Below are 20,490 nucleotides of genomic sequence, written 5' to 3' on the forward strand. Positions count from 1 at the left end.
AAAGGGCATACATGCAGGGCCATCTTAACAACATTATGGGCCCCCGTGCAAAGCAGTGCACCAGGGCCTATAGATATATAGATGTATACAGATACAGATATAGAAATAGATATATAGAGATAGAGATAGATAGATGTACTTGCTCAGTGACCCTTGAAGTTTTTTTTGCAGGTTTTTTTCTTTTGCAAGATTATTTATTCTCATTAAGAGCTGTGCCTATGGGGCCCCCTTGCCCGTGGGGCCCCCGGGCAGCTGCCCATCATGCCCAATGGAAAAGATGGCCCTGCATACATGGGATGTATTTTCTAAGCCTTTAATGTATTAGTTAAACCCAGACCATTGGAATGGAAAATTAATATGGAAAACACAAAAGTAGAACAAAGATCAGTGATAGGCAGCCTTATACACCCAAGGGGCTGATTGGTGCGGCCCTCTAACCTTCAAAAGGGCCTCAAGGATAAATTAAAACAACACTTTAATCAAAGAAAGAGATCCCCTATCTGTAAAAACATGTCAGCAAACAAATCTGCCAATAAAGCAGGAAAGGGCTCTAATATTCATTTAGGAGGTAGAAGTGTATGTATATATTAATCAGTGACTAATATTCTGCAGATCTATAGAAAGTTTAGTAAACTGATCATTTTTAGAACATAAGATAATGGGGAAGCTCTGCTAAGAGTCCCTGGATGTTATAAGTTTATAATAAGTTCTTCTAGGAGAAAAGACTCGATGAGCACATTGGAGGAGGCGCTGGGTAGTGGACACACACCTGTATACACAGTAGGAGGTGCTCTGCAGTAGGATACACACACGGACTGGGAGGGTTCCTCTCACCTGTCAGGGGGTGTAGCCCGGCAGTAGAAGTAACAGTCAGAGGGAGGTGTACGAGATTTGATTCTGTGTTTTAATTTCAGCGGAGCAGCTGCCTTTATCTTACTACTCCCGGGATCTCAGGACAGGTAAGCGGCGTTTGTGATTGACACAGCTCGGGAAAAGAAAGTCGTTGTTGTAAAAGATGCTGCTCGCAGACTTTGCTTTCATTATAAGTCATTGTGCTGGTATCCAGGTGTTTGGCTGCTCTAACTTTGCTGCAATTAGCTGTCTTATTCACATCAATGTCTTACTTTAGGTCATATCGATAATGACATGATGGGATACACTTTGTACCATAACTTGTCAGTATATTCAGACAGTGGATGATTTAGTCTTATGTTTGTAATTGCTGCCGGGATCCCTGTTAGAAACTTGCTAGAAGTTTGTGCGTGTGTGTTCCCATCTTTATACTAGACGTGTGTGCATGGTACAAGTGTCTCCTGTTGTACATTGTAATTGATTCTGCTTTCTTATATCTTCTTCCCTCATGTGAAGCATCTGATAGAGGGCTATGTATTTGTTATTACACCCAGTCCTCTTATTGCTATACTAGACTATTCCTTTGTGTCTCCTGCACATGCAGCTCGTCCACCTATTTCCTGGTTAGATTGGCTGCAGGAGAGATGTTGTGCTTTGCTTGGCCTGAGCACTTTGTAAACACTGTATGTAAATATAATGTATGGTACGTTCTATAGATCAAGTAAACATGTAATGCATTTCCTGCTTCAACTACATTCACGTTTTATGGCTAAAATGCAGGACTCCCACTGACTTGCTGTTACCATGTTCTGCTGCAGCTGAAATAATATACTTGGTGGTTTTAATGTTTTTCTAAGGCAGATACTGTGCTCTAAATGCAATACATTGTGATGTATTTACTTACTTGGAGGGAGGCACAGATTCAAGAAAATTTACCAGTTTTTGGAGTGATTAGGGCTAGCAAACATGGAAAACAAATCTTCCCTGCCTGACCCTCCCCTTGTCATGAAAACCTGTAGTATTTAGTACTGGAGCATGTATAGCAGCCTTGGACCTGAAAACTCATCTAATAAATAATCTTGTTCCTATAACTACTCCTGGATAACATTCAATATGATGCCATGTGGCATCCATTTGGATGATAACCTCAGTAATTCACTTAATGCATCTTCCAGTTCACGGAGCTGTGAATACAGGTATTCATAAAAAAAAACAAAAAACTGATGACAACTCTTTACGCCACTCCCCCCCCCCCTTCATTTTAGAGAAAAATGTGTCTTTTTATACAAAATATATAGTAGACTGCACTCTTGAAGGATATATACATGCAGAATAATAAACGTCTTGTAAAACCAATCAGCAGAGCCGTAACTTAAAATTTTAGCACCTGGGGCAAGAAGCAAAACTGATGCCCCCCCCCAGACCTCAATTTTAACCAAATGAACCTAAAATATTCAAAAGCTGCTCCCCCTTCAGCATTGTGCCCTTGGCACAGCCCTAGTTATGACCCTGCCAATCGGCTGTACTGACAACTTGATTGTATACCTGTTTGAAATCTGGACCCTAACTATCTGACCTGAAGTGGCAGAGATGTTTTACTAAGTGAATGGAGGAGCAAAGTTGAATTTAGCATTACACACAGTAGGTCAATGCCACCTTGCTAGTTCGTGTAATATAGAACGGACATATGTTCGTGTTTTTGCAGAAGCGCATCTGTGTGAACCTGCTATTCGTCTGCTCAGCCTGCATTTGCACGCCCCTTGCCTCTTCAGGCACAGGCGGCCATAAGTGCCAGAATCACACAGTTTGCATAGCAGCATAATAAACAATTTATCTTTTAGTTATTATAAAGGTAAAAGTATGTAAATAAAAGTCTATAAAGTAACGTTTAGTTGCAGCTTTTGACCTTGTTTCTTACAGAATCATGTTATGTTCTCAAGGCTTTGTTAAGCATTCATGCCGCCCTAGGCTAATATGCTCTTAGCGCCCCCTAACCATCCACGTCAGGCTAATACGTGGAAGGCAAAAACAAGCTCGTTCTTATTGTAATATCTGTCTTTTTTCACCCCGCCACCATTGTATACATTTGCAACACTTTCAAAACTCTGCTCCACTTGGCTTTTTACTCAGATCAGAACTGTGTAGCGAAATGGAGCCGTAAACAAGCGCTACTGAGGGTGAAGGCATAAAGGTGAAGGGGGGGGGCTGTCGCGCTTGTGGCTGTTGCCATCCTTGTCTCTCATACTCACTTATCCTCAAGCTCCAGCCCGAGCATGATTCAATACAGCCTGTATGGGGCAGCATGGTGGCTTAGTGGTTAGCAATTCTACTTCACAGTACTAGGGTCATGATTTTGGTTCCCGACCATGGCCTTATCTATGCGGAGTTTGTATGTTCTCCCCGTGTTTGCGTGGGTTACCTCCGGGTGCTCCAGTTTCCTCCCACAAGCCAAAAACATACTAGTGGGTTAATTGGCTGCTATCAAATTGACGTCTGTCTGTGTATGTATGTTAGGGAATTTAAACTGTAAGCTCCAATTGTGCAAGGACTGATGTGAGTTCTCTGTACAGCGCTGTGGAATTAGTGGTGCTATATAAATAAATGATGATGATGTTAATGCAAACATCTAATAAGTCAATCATGTGGCAGCAACTCAATGCATAAAGCATGCAGGCATAGTAAAGGGGATCAGTTTTTCTGACCAAACACCAGAATGGGGAATAAATATGATCTAAATGACTTTGACCATGAAATGATTGTTGGTGCCAGAGAGGGTGGTTTGAGTATCTCGGGAAATAAAAATCATCCAGATTGCGTCGGGTCTGTAGGCAAAAATGCTTTGTTAATGTGAGAGGTCAGAGCAAAATGGCCAGACTGGTTCAAACAGACAGGAAGGTGACAGTACCTGAAATAATCTTCACACTAGGGGCCCGGACGGACCTCTCCGTCTGTCCGGGCCCCGCAGTCACCGACCGTGCTGCCCCTTTTTTATTTTTTTTTCTTACCCTCTTCTCCGCGATGCTGCAGCTTCGCCTTCCAGGCTCTGATAGGGAGCCGGATCGCCACCTGAATGGTCAGGTGACCGCAAAAGGTAAGGTTTTTTTGTTTTGTTCTTTTTGTTTTGTTTTTTTCTACAGGGTTTTTTTTCATTGCCTTGGGAGGGAGGGGGGACCTTAATTTTGGAGGGGGGGCAAGAGGGAAAGGGGGGCCTTAACTGTGATTGGGGGGGAAGGGGACCTTAACTGTGATGAGGGATAGAGGGTGCATGTAGGGGGAGGGGGAGGGGGGGGCCCTGCCAGATTAATTAGTACTGGGTCCCACAGTTTCTGATGGCAACCCTGATAGTGGTATACAGAAGAGCATCTCTGAAGTCACAACACATTGATTCTTGAAGTTGATGGGCTACACCAGTAGAAGACCACACCTGGTTCAACTCCTATCCGCTAAGATCAGGAAACTGAGGCTACAGTGGCACAAAAACTGGACCGTTTCAGATTGAAGTAATGTTGCTTGGTCTGATAAATTTAAATTTCTGTTGCGACATGCAAACGGCATGGTCAGCATTTGGTGTAAACAATATGAATCCATGGATCCATCCTGCCTTGTCAACTATGCAGGCTGGCGGTGTAATGTTGTAGGGCAGGTCTGGCCAACCTGTAGCTCTCCAGGTGTTGTGAAACTACAAGCCCCAGCATGCATTGCCAGTAGTTCAGCTTCCCTGTCTCTGGAAGACACAGAGCACAGCATGGCTGTATGACGTAAGACTGCAGCATAACAAGAGTGAGAATAGGGCAATTTGCATGCCAACTCTGACGCATTTATGTATAGATAGCTGTTTTTGTTTTGTTTTTTTAATTCTGTCTCCCAAGCATATAAGGCTCATAGAAAACTTAAAAAAACAAATATTTTTTTACACTAGAATAGGGCGCGAGACATTATCTCTGCACTAACAGGCTCTCTTTAATCTTGAATAATAATACAAAAGCCCTAAAAACAATAGTATGTCTATATCAAAAACCTACATTTTGTTAACCATGCCCTACTTAACATGTCCTCTAAGGTGTTAGTGATCTGGAATCTGCCTTCTGTACTGGAGCTCCATCACACCAAGCACACACGTTTTGTACCTTACATTGCGGTAAAGACCATCCTGATGCCCCATTACTCTCATGACTTACTTAAAACATACCTGAGGCTTGATCAAGCAGAATTTCTGGAAGGAAATGTAAATGTTGTATACCAGGGGTTTAATGCAAAGTTTTAGTGTGCTTCATCACACAACTCTCCTGTATTGCTCAATCTCTTAAATACAGGTGAGCTAAGTTACTATGAGTTTCTATAAAGTCCTACCTGCAAGACTCCTTGTGAACTTTGTTTTGGGCTTGCCTTCATAATGTGCAGTATATAGCATTATTGACTCCAATGAAATACAACCTTACTCTAGTAAGTCTAATATATGTATTTTAACATGCCCTTGCCCCAGGGGTGTCTAGTGAGTGACAGCTGTATAGTAGAGCACGGATCTATTGCAAGTCTCAAAGCCCATTTAATATTAGTCAAAAATAATAAATGTATCTGCTCTCTGATGAGTAAACTAAACTATTGATCAAGTAGTTAACAATATTTTGTATATAATTTACAGAGACACTTTGCAGCTGTCTAGGTGTGTCTAAGTGGACTTGGATGCATTAGTTCCCTTGCAATGCCATGTTCAGTGAGCCAGTGGCTTTGTACATGCTGTCTACCATCCATTCATAAGCATCCTCCTATGACCATTGCTCACTGTACTGGCCGGTATATGTTGGCATCTACTGTTTGAGAGAGGCTAATATTGCGTTATGTTCTTCCTATCTGCTCATACAGCAGAAGCCACAGACTTTTTGCTCACTATCCTGCCCCAAACACACACAGCAATACTTAGACTATGGGCCAATTTATCAACCATTTTAAGCCTTAAAAAATGCACAATGGGTGTTTTTTCCTTGTTTAAGGCAAATACAAGTGGTGGAGCAATTAAAAAATTGGCTAAAGCAGGAGATTTCAAAGATATCTCCTGTGTTAAACAAACTAACATTGAATACAGCAATGGGGACAGCGATCTGGAGTGATTTCTTAAGCTCTGAAAAGAGTAACCTTTTGAATCATGTAGTCTATAGCAAATGTTCTCTGTGGGTGGTGATATCAGCTGGCCACAGTACCGCAGGGGTAAATGACGTTTTTGGCATATATGCAGTGTTTGGGTCGTACATACACAGTTGGCTCAGCCAGGGAGATAACTCGGGAGCTGTCTTTCACCACTGTTATCAGCAAGCTCTGAAAGCTAAAAGTTCACTGTAGAGTCATCGCCGGGAACGCCTCTTATTGGAGACGCTGTCCCAAAATAACTTTTATTATACATTGGTCCAAAACTAACTTTGATAAAGATGCCACTTTACATGAAAAAATAAAAACTATTATAAATAGGCCTCCCTCCACAGGCTCCTCTATCTGTTTCAAACCCTGCTGGTCACCGTTCCTTCCAACATTCTTCGAGACTTCGAGGTTGTTGAGAAGGCCCAGGACCCACCAAGTACTCTGAGGGCTAGATTTACTAAGCTGCGGGTTTGAAAAAGTGGAGATGTTGCCTATAGCAACCAATCAGATTCTAGCTGTCATTTTGCAGAAGGTACTAAATAAATGAAAGGTAGAATCTGATTGGTTGCTATAGGCAATATCCCCACTTTTTCAAACCCGCAGCTTAGTAAATCTAACCCTAAGGGTCTAATCTCTACCTTCTACTCCCTTCTAATTAAGCATGGTCAGCCTGAAAAGGAACTTCATGAATGCTGCTGGGAAGAGGACATGGGACAGAGACTGGAACCATAAGACTGGTTCCGCATCAGGGAAGGTGATGCACCTCCCATCCAACCGTTTCCACTACTACCTTCCACGCCCAATCCCAGATACACCAAAGCACACTCTGACACTAATAAACCACATACTCAGAGCAACAAGATGCCGAATAGCTATTCATTATAAAAAAGTAGATGCCCCCACAATCCCTGCCCTTATCAACAAAATCTGGCAGATTTACAACTTGAATGTATCACCAGCTTGACACATGACCACCCAAATCAAATTTTCAGCCTAACCTCTTTATTTTGTATTGTTTGTAATCTCTAGCCCCTCCCAATTCCAGAAGTCGGTGACTTCTAATGAGGGGCCAAACAGAGCATTGCTGAGAACTTGGGTAGGAGCCCAGAGATGCTGGTGTTACCTTCTGTGCTCTGAAGAGAGTAGAACGTTGGCTTTTTCTGAACATGTGCAGTTTGGCCTATGCGCTGCTCAGAAGCGAACTCCGCTCTTTTCAGGAAGGAGACCTGGCAGTATCGGGCCCTCCTCTCCCTGTAGCAGCTGCACCCTTGGTAGTTCCATCACTGTTTCGAATACCCTCTATGATTTACACTAGGGAGTAGGTTACCCATCTTTCAACATTACACTCTCATGAAACTCTTTGGTAGCTTTAAATATTCTTCTTTATTATAGAGAATATTTTTTCCTAATGCATTATATCGTGGATGATCTTGTTCATTTCTTTTAGGAAACGAGAATATTCTGGTCACCACAAGAATCAGGAGAACATCAGTAGAAGGCAGACTTTTTGATGGATCGTTATCGTTATTTTATTTTCAACCAGAGGAGCATGGTGGTGCTGGGGATCCTCCAGATAGCATGTGCTGGTGTGTCTGTGGTGTGTGGCTTCATGGATGGAGCCTTTAGGAAAGAATCAACATTGGGTAACACCAGAGCCCCACTCTGGGCTGGAGTGGTAATTTTGCTTTTATTTCTCAAATTATTATTTTTCCTTTAGTTAGGATTCTTTCATGCATTGACTTTGATTTATGGCTTCCTTCTGTTTTTTTTTCAACAAAGCCTTTATATGATCTCGGCAGGTTTGTTTGTTCCCACTGCACTAAATTGTTCTGTGGTTACCATTCTGTGCAATGCGCAGCACTGTGCTTTGAAGTGTAGGAGGGCAGCGAAAACCATGCATACATCATATGAAGGATTTTGTGGGGGAAAAAAACCAGATGGAAATCTGAAAAATAAAGCAATAAGTTATGTGAAGATACCGGGTTTAACGTAACCCTCTGTGCTGCACAGCTGGCCTACCCGGTACCTATCCAAGGTTCAAAATCACCCAGGCAAATATTTGAAATAAAACAAATAAGTTTATTTTACAAAATGGTAGCACTAAACAGCAATAAGCATATTTAAATAATAACTTGCAACAAATAACACTACAGTCTGGCACAGACAACATACAGGGTATAATGAAGACACCTCACCAGTATCCTTGTCGCTTTCAGGACTGCTGTCTATCAATCCAAGCTTCTCCCCTCTCTCCTTTAAGACTACCAGCAAACCTAGCGGCCCTAAGTCACTGTCACTCTGCTTTCGGCAGACACACAGCTCCTCAAGACCTGGAGAGGTAGATCATGGCATCGGCAGTACTCCAGGGACCGACTGTCCCTTTCCTGTCAGGGGCAGAGATCTGGATCTCAACGCTAGCCTGACTTCAGCTATCACTTGGAAGTGTACGCCAATTTGCTGTCCTCTAGAGCTCTCTTTTAAGCCCAAAAATGACCTTGTCATCAATTTCAGGACCTGCCTGATTGGTCCTTTTCTATGTTTACCTTTTCACAGTTAAACATTGAGACAAAGGCATAGCAGATTAGTCAATCCTGATTTAATTAGGGACAGGTATTGTTCTGTGGCTATACAGCAGAGTTTGTTAAAACAGGAGAGATCACAATCCAGACACATTTACATTTAAATACACAATGCAGTCCTCTGTAATTAAACATAGAGCTCACATCTGAACACTAGTGAAAAATAAACCTTTTGCCTAGACTGAAACAATGGACTAGTCTGCAAGATAACAATACATGCTGGCAAACTTTTTGAGTACTTTCAAAATAGAATATACACAAGCTTAACTATGACTGACAAATATGGGGAATCAGAGGGCTAGAAAAAGTATATGTGTTTATAGTCTGCAGTTGAGGTGAAATTAATACCTTGTTTCCTCATATTATTATTTATTATTATTATTAATAAACATCGGAAGGTGACCACCTTCCAACTACACTAACAGGCTGCAACTGAGCCAGAGGCAAAAAGCTGGATATTGTCTGCTTTAGCCATCCATGTGTGCGGCCAAATTATTCGATAATCCTGTGCCAATCGGCAGGATCGCCCATGTATGGCAATCTTTAGTTTTAATTATTTTTAAATGGTGAAGACTGTAGCTTCTTTTATTGTTGGTGTTTCATCATACTGGTATACAACACACTACTAAATATGTACGTTAATCAAATGTGAACTGCGCTGTAATTTGCGCCACCTGCCTCTGTTTCCAGATAATGGCTGTTCCTGGAGTGCTGGCATTGTTTTCATCACAGAAGAAAAATCCTGTACTAGTAAGATTGTTTTTCTTTCTTTCTGGTGCTTAATAGTCCACTATTGTACCTTGTACCCCACAATTGCTCTGTAATGTTATGTTACCTCTTAGTTACTGACAACGATTTCTTTGTTCGTAGGTAAATACACTTATTGCTGCTTCAGTGTTTTCTTGTTTCACCACCATAATCGTGATTGTTTATGCGTGCTTAACTCTGGCTTATGGTGAGGATGATGATGAAGTGTTCTCTCATACCCCTGTACATATTATTCATACAGTAAGTGCCTTGTGTTTTATGACATTAACAAGGGTATGCCTCCAATGCAGGAATGGGAGTTATCTTTCTCAGGCAGTAAGATGTATCCATATTTTAAATGCCATTTATCTTGATCCAAAGGTCTGAATCTACTTTTTATTTTCCTTGTTTTGCCAATAATGCTTAAAAATTACAATATTTATCTTTAAAAGTGCAGACAATTCAAAAAGGTGGTGAAATCCAGATTCTTTATACAAGTTAGCACTAACAAATGTATAAGTTGCTACTACAGGCATCAGAATGGAGAGGCATATCCCGGCTATTGATGTAATATCATATAATATTGAGTTACCGCCATTTCTCATACCAAGCCACTCTGGATCATTTATGAACTATGAAATCTGTTTCTCTTTGTTGGACAAAACTTCCTCCTGAAGTGAATCATGAACAGAAATTAAATCGATATGTGAAGAGAGAAGTTCTTCCATTTTAGTTTTAATATGATCCGTGCGGGCCCCTAACTCTGCAACTTCTGATTTTATTTCCTTAACAAATTAATTCAGATGTAATGTCACCTTTTAATGAATATAAGAAGACCTGGAAGGTTAACGAGTCCGTCCATTTCCTGGAAAGAGATGGCAACTGTACTTGTTCTTATAAAGAAGTGCACAATGTTTTAACCAAATCAGGAGTCTGGAGTCATCCATGAGGTTGCAAAAGTTTGCATTGGCCAATGGGAGGAATTGGGCATATCTGTGCTGTTACTTGATGCATACTGATTATGCACCAACCTTCCAAAAAGAGATTTCTTTTTAAATTTAAATGAGATAAAGGAGTGACTTACAGGGGCATTTTCTGCTTTGCAGCAGGGTAAAAAGCCATTTTCTCCCCAGAAAAGTACTTCCTTTGTGATCACCAGACAGTAAAAGCCTACATTACAGAAAACACTAGGGGTGTTGCAATGCCAAGATCTCCCCCATCCTGACTCCAAGAAACTGTGGGTACCACTGACTTGAAAGATGTCATCTTGGTGACTTGATCCGTATTAATGTACAGTTAGTCAGACATTTACATTGTCACATTTACTGCATATTGTTTGTATTTGTTCCCTTTTATGTTTAAGGGATGCTATTGTACCTAAATACAGTGAACTTCAATCTGTTGGTCTATTGCTTATAACTATTAATAACTAAATACCTCATCAATTATTGGGGTATATTCCAAGTGTATTTTATGCGATTTTTAAGTCCCATTGAATACACAGAACCTGTAACTGAAGAATATATATGTTCTAAGAGGCATCTTTCTATGCAACTTACCTAAACGTTTATCTTGTACCATGACAGTCATAGACATGGAGTCTCTGCTGTTACTCTTGTGCATCCCAGTGAGAGGTACTCCATCAAGTAACCCATCATTATGTGTCAATCGCTAGGGGAACTCAAATTCCTCAATGTATTCTAATATTATTATGATAAGTAAACAAAGTATTCAATCATCCTTTCCCTGTTATCCTTTCTTGTTTGTACATAGTACAAAATATTTTACTTTACAAAGATAACAGAAAATATTTTACTTTACAAAGATAATACATATAAATTCTTACATGCACATAATACACTATAGTTTAACATGTAATATAATATACAGTACAGCCAAAGCAACTCTTAGAAGTGAGTTTTCATTTTATATAGAGCAATGTTTTACAATATTCTGCTGCTAGGTTAACTTTCAATGATCCACTTTGTGTATGCAACGTTTTTATCAGGGTTTTTAGTGATATAGATTAGATATAGATTAGATATAGATAGATATATATATATATATATATATATATATATATATATATATATATGTGTGTGTGTGTGTACGTATATGTGTGTGTGTGTATATATATATATATATATATATATATATATATATATATATATATATGTATATATATATACACACACACACACACACACACACACACACACACGTTAACCTGTGCATGATACTCATGCATTCTAGTCAAATCAAGCTACTTAAGGTGTTAAAAAGGTTCTTGTCATGCATTTGGTCCATAGCCCAGGCCTCAACCACCAACCACTCCCAACTGTCACTTCTCCTTCAAGAAATATATATATATTTTTTTAAAATCTTTATAAACACTTTTAACAATTAACAAAATAAATTAACAAATTAAAAACATCTTGGTATACCAAATTTCAGCCCTTTCTGAATTTTTTTTTTACACACACACTAAGAATTTAGTAGGTCAGTGTATAACTCCGCCCAGCAGGTGGCGCTGCAGCTTGGTTTTATTTTTTCCACACACAGACAGACTAACACACGCCACTAGACATTTATATTATAGATATATTTGTAGATTGCAATCAATTGTTAAATTAGTCAGGATTGTTTGCATCCTCTGAAGTAATCTTGGAATTAGTTCACACAAATGGGGAAAACTTGGGGTCTAGTGGTGATTGTTCAGGGTGGACTAATATACTGGCAACAGTAAAACAGAATAGCACCAAAAGAAAGTTTTTAGAAGACTGGGTTTAAAGAAGTCATTTATGTGATTCTGACAGGATGGAAATTGACAGTTGAAATGCAGTAACCGTATAATAAACTAAAAATATTAATCATTAAATGCAACAGAACTATGGTGGTAAGAAGTGGCTGTTGTAAGTACCAAGAAACCTAAATATAAGAAATACATACAATCCCAGACTCATCGGAGGATAAAGAAAAGAGAAACAAATAAAGTTAGTCTAGAGAAGAGACAAAACACCCAACACATTGTGCTGAATAGCAATCAAAATACAAGATCCTTGAATAAAGGATGACAAAAGTTGTTTGTTTGTTTGTTTTTTTTAGATATGTTGGTAAAACAACAAAGCCAGAAATGGTAAGGCTAAAACTTATTTGTTTAAGTCGAAAAATTAAATTATACATAAATACCAATTTTTTTATATATATTTATTATTAAAAATTGAAAGGGGTCACCTGCACATTTTGTACATACTAAGAGGCATATTTAACAATAACCGCATTTTTGACACAATCATTTTTCATTTCTTATCGCTATGATAAGGAATGAAAGATCGTGACCATTTCTGAAAAGTGTTCTGCTGGAACGGCAGTCATGATAAACGGCTGTCCTGGCGAACACACAGTTTGCCTATCCCCACTATGACAGCCTTTGTGATCCGGAGGGGAAAGCAGGTAGGATACACTGAGGGAATCCAAAAATCCCTGTACCACAATGTTCTCCCCTTAGGCTTCAATGTATATCATCAGGCACATGTTCCGAAAATCTTTCATTTTTGTAACTTGGTAAATTTCTATAAGGACTGATATTTAGAGTAACCTATGGCGACTGCTTTGTAATAATGGTGGGACCACAGCAGATATCTCCGATTATTTAGTTAGAAATACCTAGGATTCTTAATATCGTTCCTGCCATTTTCAGGGGATTAGGAGCTTCTTAAGAGGCCCATAAGGTGATTTGCAAGCCCATAAACTACCCCTGCAATAAATTGTCCCATCACCCCACATTAAATGAATGGGCACCACAATTAAAATTTTAGCCCAAGCACTCACCCACATTACATTGCCATGCTAAACCAAAAGGTAAGGTAATCTTCCAAAGCGTTCCATTTTTGTTTCATCAGTCTACAGTAGTTTGCTCCAAAATGTTTCTGGCTTATGTAAGTATTGTTTGTCATACTTTTAGGTGTTCACTTTTGTGATGAGATTGTAGGAAAAGCTTCCTTCTGAGTCAGATTTACATATCTGTTTCTGAGCAGCAACATGCAAATTGATAAGTGGTGCCAACATTTTTGCATACAACTTGAATAATAATGCATTGTCTTTTATTTTCTTTATATTTAGAAGTTCATACTTGGTCAGCTTGTTCAAGGAGCGAATATAGCCATGCTTGTAGCGTCATTCTTCAGCCTTTGTGCAGTCCTGTGCATTGCATTTATGGGATGCAGAAGTTTACCCCATTGTATGTGCTATGACAACATCACTGGAATGGTGAGTAAGCATCTCACTTTTATATTTGTACATGAAGGGTTATACCTTCATTTATACTAATCACCAGGTGGCACTCCAGTGATTGGATATTGCCAATCCAGTGTAACCAGAGTAATGGCCAACAATCGGCGACCCACATCTGAAATCAGTTCATACATTGTTTATACGATTATTATTATTATTCAACAACTATTTTTGTTGTGTGTTTTTTGGTTTGGTATTTCCCCCCCCCCCCCTCTTTTTCATTCATTTGTTTTTGGTGATAAAGTAGACTAGACTATTTTCCCCATATGTATATGTCTCTTCTCTCCAACATGCAGTTCTATAGGACAGATTATATTAGCTTTAATTTATTGGTAGCTATTTGGTATTGTACGTGCATGCATGGACAATTTTAGCCACTTGCTGTTTTTAAGATCATTTTGATAATTTTGTCTGTTGTGGGTCCTGGTAATGGAACACAACATTTCTGAAGTGACTACTGGGTGCTGTTGCCAACCAACAAGTGTTAAACTCAAGGGATGTGGGCTCTAGAGCATCAGCAGAAGGCAGGAGCTACTAGGGATTGCCCTCTTCTGAATGGTAGGAGGTCCCCATTATCAACTTCGGTGGAAGATGAAAACTGGATACATGGATGAGTAGTTGAACTGACACGAATAATATATTATTTGTAAATTACATTGATCAGCTAGATAAAAAAGTAAGCCCTTTAGATATATACTACCCTGCAAATCACAGGTATATTATGCATGTACTTATTCAGAAAATATCACAGAATGCCTCTAGGACTTCATTGCAAAGTGTGTCTGCCATTTTGTGGTGGACAAACTGCAAATTAGAGCCCCATACTGCATTAAGCATGCAGATACAGTTGGAAACTGCAACAAGCCACAAAAAAACAGTGAAAAATGCCAGAATGTGCTAGAAGGCTCAAGCATATTCTTGTGGGTGTGGGCTGAGAAGCCAAAAATACAATGCTGGGGGCTAGTGGGTGGCTGTGCTGTGTGATGGCTAACTGGGATCATGAAGAATCTACCCACAAGGAGTCATTGAGTGCTGTTGCTGGACTATTGCCCTGAGGAATGTTTGCAGCTAAGGTTCGAGCTTTAAAAGCCAGCCCAGAAGGAAGCATCTTTAGAGTAAAGGTAAAGACCCACCTTTCCACTGTCATCAGATGTTGGCAGGACTCCTATGAAGACAGATAAGTTTGTGGTTTCTTTTTCCATGCTATTTTTAAGATATTAAAGTGAGACATCAAACTGTATTATTAAAACCTCTGACCAGGACTGTAACAGTGCTATTGCGAGGTTATGGTGCTGTCTGAAGGAAGAGTTTATTCCAGCCAAAACTTCTGTATTTAAAGTTATCTGCAAGCTGACTCAGTGAGCTAGGGACATAGGGCTAGATTTACTAAGCTGCGGGTTTGAAAAAGTGGGGATGTTGCCTATAGCAACCAATCAGATTTATTTAGTACCTTCTACAAAATGATAGCTAGAATCTGATTGGTTGCTATAGGCAACGTCCCCACTTTTTCAAACCCGCAGCTAAGTAAATCTAGCCCATAGAGTGAAATCATTGTCACAAGAGTCTGTCTATATTGCAACAGAAGTTTGATTCTGTTGTGAAACTACCTAAAATGGTTGCAGAGGAGAGAATTGCAAGTTGTTTAACGCTACAGTTGGCTGGAGAGATCTGCTTATTCCATTAGATGGATTACTAACTGAAAATGGTTTTCCTTACCCTGGAAATCATGAAACTTTGCTTTAAATATAATCTGTATTATTGCACTAAAAGACTATTGCGATTGGTTTGTCTAGATAATCTGCTGCAGCAGCACTTAATTTTCTAATCCGTTAGCAACTGGTTGTCTTTCAATAGTGTTTATCCAATGAAACCCATTTCACTGAAGCACTAATGCCTTATATATTTATTCAGTGACCTGTGTGTTGTAGTGACTTATGTTTGCATATTGCTGACATTGTTCAAACAGGATTTCTAAATTATTTAGTTTGTGACATGTTGAACAACATTGCATATTGAAGGTCTCATGGTATTCTCTCAACTACTGCTACTTATCTACCGCTGTGGTAACACCTTAAGTCACAAGCAAAGAGAATAAACCCACAGTTTTATGCGGTCTTAGCCTTGTGTCCCTTATTTCATTCCAATATTACTGAGGGGGGGGGGGGGGGGACCTTTGTCTCTCTACCATACCACTGGGCCTGTGGAATCCTATCTTGCACTAATTTGAGGGTGCCAACCATCTGTCGCTTTCATATAGAGGCTTTGTTTTTAAAGGTTGTTTTTCCTGTATTGAGAATTAATTTTGTACTACTTGTTTGGTGTTTTATTTTGAGACATTCAAGCCTATGCCCTGGTAGCTTCCAGTAGTAATTACACTGTAGAATTGGAGAGAAATGTAATTTTCTCAAAAGTTTCTTATTTTCATTGTAATCATTAATTGAGGTATGGAGTGTACTTTTCCTCACCCTATGAAAAATAGCCTTGGTATCAGGATGACCTACCTAGTTCAACGACCTTTTGGCATTGCAAGTATTTGAAATAATTGAAGTGGAAATTTTAGTGGCGGTATAAAAAATGTAACTGGATTGCTGGGGGCCCCCTAGCTAAAGCTTTGGGGGCTAATTTAATAGATTTAAACTAATTTAGATGCTTTTTAATACAATTTAGTAAAATACAATTATATAGTAACGCAAAGCTATCCACTGTCTCCTAGAAATGCGCACACACATGCATAATGAGACACACAGACAAACACTGAGCATGATACCACTTTCCGTTGTATCACCCGTACCATACCACAAGCCCGTGCTGCCATTGGCTCCTCATATCTCTGGCCTGCTTAGTCATTCCATCATAAAATTGGCCCTTGCATACCTTGGCCTTATGTACCAAAGCATGAGACACTGCACTTTTAGCAGTCAACGAACACTTGCCCCAGGACTCAGGGATGGGCGGGAGGGCTTGCTGTCCTGGGCCACGAGACTGAACTAACTCCACCCCCACTCTTTTAAACTGAATCCCTGGGCCAGCCCCTCCCCAATGACACTTGATTGTACGTAACCTCCTACTCCTTTTGTTAACCCCTTAGTTATCTGACTTGATTACGTACCCACCTAAAGCTTTTAGTTTCCCTCGGGCTTAGTCCAGCCCTCAGTTCTCATTTCTCCTAGTATTAATTACATTATTTTTTTCTGTGTAAGCAATTTACTCCATGAAAAATATGGATGCCAGTCTTTTAACATCACCAATCTACATATTTTAGTCCTAGGGTTTTACGTTTGGGGTTGTTTTTGCTGTAACATATTTTTTCCTCTTTCTTAGGAATGGCTACACCCCGAGCATGAGCAGGCTCAGACTGTTGAACTAGTGTGCACTTTCCGAGGTGAGGAAATATAATAATAAATAATATTAGTTACACACCATGAACACACACTTCCCACTGAAAAGCCCATGTCACCATTCAAACTATATGGATTGGTGCCTTTATTTTTTTATAATGGATAACATTTTACATGCCTTTACACACACTCCAGACAGTTTCAATAAACAATCTCATTTTAGTATCAAAGGGATATTAACTTTTGTCATTATTATCCTTTATTTTTAAAGCACAATATATTACGCATTGCTGTGCATTTGAGGTGAACAAGATAAAAATACATAACATACAATGACTTAAAACAGAAGGTATAGAGCAGGCCTGTCCAACCTGCGGCCCTCCAGGTGTTGTGAAACTACAAGTCCCAGCATGCCCTTCCAGATATCAACTGGTTGTCTACTGGCAAAGCATGCTGGGGCTTGTAGTTTCACAACATCTGGAGGGCCGCAGGTTGGATAGGCCTGGTATAGAGGTAGCTCTGCCCAAATGAGCTTGGCATATAAGATTTCTGTGGACACTTGATACCTAGCTTAGTGGAATAATAACTGTTGTAGCTGCTGGGGAAAGTCTGTTTAAATCTCCAGTTTTTAGCTGTTTCTGAGAGTTCTCCACTAATTACTATGTCACTGTTATGCTGTCAGGCATTTTATACTAACCATTTAATCTTTTCCACTACTTGTGCTAAGTGTCAAATATTAATTAATAATGATTGTCCTGTAATGATCAATGGTTTTTTTTTATAATTATATTTGATTTCTTTAGGAGGAGATGAAAGTATTTTTAATACCCCAGTACAATTCTCAGAATCCAATGTAGAAGCAGAAGAGCAGTTTTCTCGGCCTCCTCCGTATATCAGACTTTAATGATGAAAACCACAGAGAAAATGGCGATATCAGGTGGCCGGCAATGATCTTATCTGACCTTTTACCAGACTTGATCAAGGCCTTGAGGCTGGTGACATTATTGTTTACCTTCCTATAAACTTTAAAAACTACTTGAACTGTAGTCACTTTATCATGTTCTGCGACATTTTTTAATATGTCTGTTTTAATGTTTGTTTTGTTTCTCCTCATTTGCACTAAAGTTATCTTTATTATTTTCATCCCCATCATTGTTGCATATTTTATGAAGTTACACTGGTGTGCTCCTCCCCATCACTTGTTTCTATTGTACCACATGATATTTAAATTAAACTAGTAGGGCTTGGTTACACCTGCATATGGCTTTGTAGATCACTCTGGGGTAAGTGCATTTACCCTGAAGTTCTTTGCAAACTTCATTTTGTTTCCAGGGTTAAAGCCATTTTACTAGAGCATTAATTGTTCAGGAACTTGCAGTAGTGTATCCAAACTTTCTAGTGTCTCAATACTTCATAATGGCTTCTTTATGGTAGGTGCTAATTCTGTGTGGTAGAAAAGTATGAATTTCAGCTAAGACTTCTTATATAATGCATACTTGCCAACCTTTTTAAACTTCTTTCCGGGACATCCACGGCAGGGGGGTGTGGTTGGAGGGCGGGAGGGGAAGGGCGCTGTGAATCGCGTCCTTTTGGCCCCGCCCCCTGAGACAAAATGATTTTGTCGCAGGGACGGGGCCCAAATAACGCGATTCACCGCAAATCGCTTCATTTTGCTAGCAAGATGCCGTTTGCGGGATATTTGCCTGCTCTCCTGGGAGTCCAGGAGACCTACCTGAATTTCGGGAGTCTCCCGGACATTCCAGGAGAGTTGGCAAGTATGATATAATGTGTTATGCATGCCAGCTGGCTACAAGGCTGCTACTGTATAAATGAGTAGGGGGTGGGCACAGGTGTGTGCTGATAAAAAATATACTTGCATTGTGCTCCCTAATGATTTGCATTAGCTTTTACACAGATGTACAAATGTAATTTAAGGAACTTTTTTCTAACAAACTTTTTTTTGTATTACTGTGATCTACTTGATGTACATATGTTTAAAATGTATTAATAAAATTGTTTCAATATATCTTGTTTAAAATGTATCTTCTTTATTATTGCTTAGGAACCAGATTCATCTTTCACTTTCTTGGTCCATGAATGAGCATAATAGAAGTTTGTTCACAATGTGATGTAATTGGTGCACATGGAGTCAGGTGACCATACTCATTTGTGAGGAGCATATGGAAGTGTCCTACCCACTTAAATGATGATTTGCCCTTCTCCATTGTTGGCGTTTTTACAGTAATAAAGCCAATGCATTGAAATGGAAATGGCCAGGTCCCACACACAATTACGGCTATACTTAATCTCCTTTTTAAATGGAGGGTAGTCTGGAAAATGTTATCAAAAGTTTAATCCTTGTACACAGATGATGCAACCAAAGACGTCTGCACCATCAGCAACCAAGTACTGTACTTAGGCCAGAATTCAAGTGGCTATAATACTTCAATATTTTTCTGTTTAAGAGCATGTCCAAATGAGGGGTTCATGAGTATTTAGTAAGAATTTGCTCATATGGTGTTCCAGATGCAGAGCATGAGCAGACCGCTGTGGATATTGTACAGGCATGAAAATCACTGATCCCAGTACCTGCACAAACCTGTTAAAATGAAATGTCGGAAACTGCAGGGGAGCCCTAAAAACGATGATATAGAGAATGCAGGTTGCATTTGAGGCTGCCTCATCACACCATGTGAGAAAATTCTTACTGAACGCTCATTAACTGCTTAGCTGAACAAACCCTGATGCCAAACTGTTCTTAGCAATAAAATAGCTAAGTTATCCTGTTTTTATTTTGATCACAGCCTGTACTTTAAAATGTCACCTTCCTCCAAAGAGTAAAAGATATGGACATCTAAAATTGGGATATTCATGAAAAATGCAAACTGTATAGCTTTGATGTTTTCGTTAGAAGTAAATATATAAATGATGAGCATTAATCGCTAAAGTAAAAAAAATTTGATATGTGCAAGATAACCAACCAGGTGAAAAATAATTAGTAGCAGTACATACAGTAGGCAGCTCCTTGTTTTGAGCACTTATTTGCAAATGAAAAAAAACAGGCGCCACACATAGAAAATGTTCTTTTGTTATATGAAATACAATGTATGAAATTGCGAACAACACTTTTTGATGCTGACACTTCAATAAAATGGTGCTTCTAATATTTCTATGTATTAAATCCACAAAAATATGGCAAATGTATTCCACTACTAATTCCTCAAGAATATGGCATTTTGGTATGTATTTTCTTTTGAGATGCTAATTGGTGCCATATTCTGGTGGTACATATAGATATTGTTTAGGCCGGTCTGTAACATGATATGTTATAACTGTTTTATGTATGTTATTGATTTAGATATAATATTTTTGAATACGGGGAAGAGAGGGCAGATGTTGAAGCTACTGTATGCTACAAATTAATGATTGGTTATACGTCCTAAACGGTGCATCATTGGACAGATTTAGTCTGGGACTATTTAACTCTCCACGGAGGGCTGCCCTTACATCACTGCTGACCTCTTGATAGAGTCTTAAAGACGAAACTC

The 20,490-nt window shown here is 39.3% G+C and overlaps 1 protein-coding gene across 1 annotated transcript; it reads left to right on the plus strand.

The window, feature by feature from the left end:
- Positions 1 to 846: 846 nt before the first annotated feature.
- On the plus strand, positions 847 to 18,468 carry LOC142105563 (uncharacterized). Its single transcript, XM_075189515.1, has 7 exons — positions 847 to 959; positions 7,433 to 7,660; positions 9,255 to 9,314; positions 9,435 to 9,572; positions 13,434 to 13,580; positions 16,926 to 16,986; positions 17,746 to 18,468. Exons 2-7 carry the CDS (start codon positions 7,496 to 7,498, stop codon positions 17,844 to 17,846), a joined length of 672 nt encoding a protein of 223 aa, XP_075045616.1. The 5' UTR covers positions 847 to 959; positions 7,433 to 7,495; the 3' UTR covers positions 17,847 to 18,468.
- Positions 18,469 to 20,490: the final 2,022 nt, after the last annotated feature.

The sequence above is a fragment of the Mixophyes fleayi genome, chromosome 1, assembly GCF_038048845.1.
Source record: "Mixophyes fleayi isolate aMixFle1 chromosome 1, aMixFle1.hap1, whole genome shotgun sequence".
NCBI lineage: Eukaryota > Metazoa > Chordata > Amphibia > Anura > Limnodynastidae > Mixophyes > Mixophyes fleayi.

Excerpts from the sequence above, each read along its gene's own strand:
- LOC142105563 (XM_075189515.1), top strand. The coding sequence starts at position 7,496 with ATGGATCGTTATCGTTATTTTATTTTCAACCAGAGGAGCATGGTGGTG. Across the intron at positions 9,315-9,434 it reads AGAAGAAAAATCCTGTACTA|GTAAATACACTTATTGCTGC; the intron begins GTAAGATTGTTT and ends CTTTGTTCGTAG. Across the intron at positions 16,987-17,745 it reads ACTAGTGTGCACTTTCCGAG|GAGGAGATGAAAGTATTTTT; the intron begins GTGAGGAAATAT and ends TGATTTCTTTAG.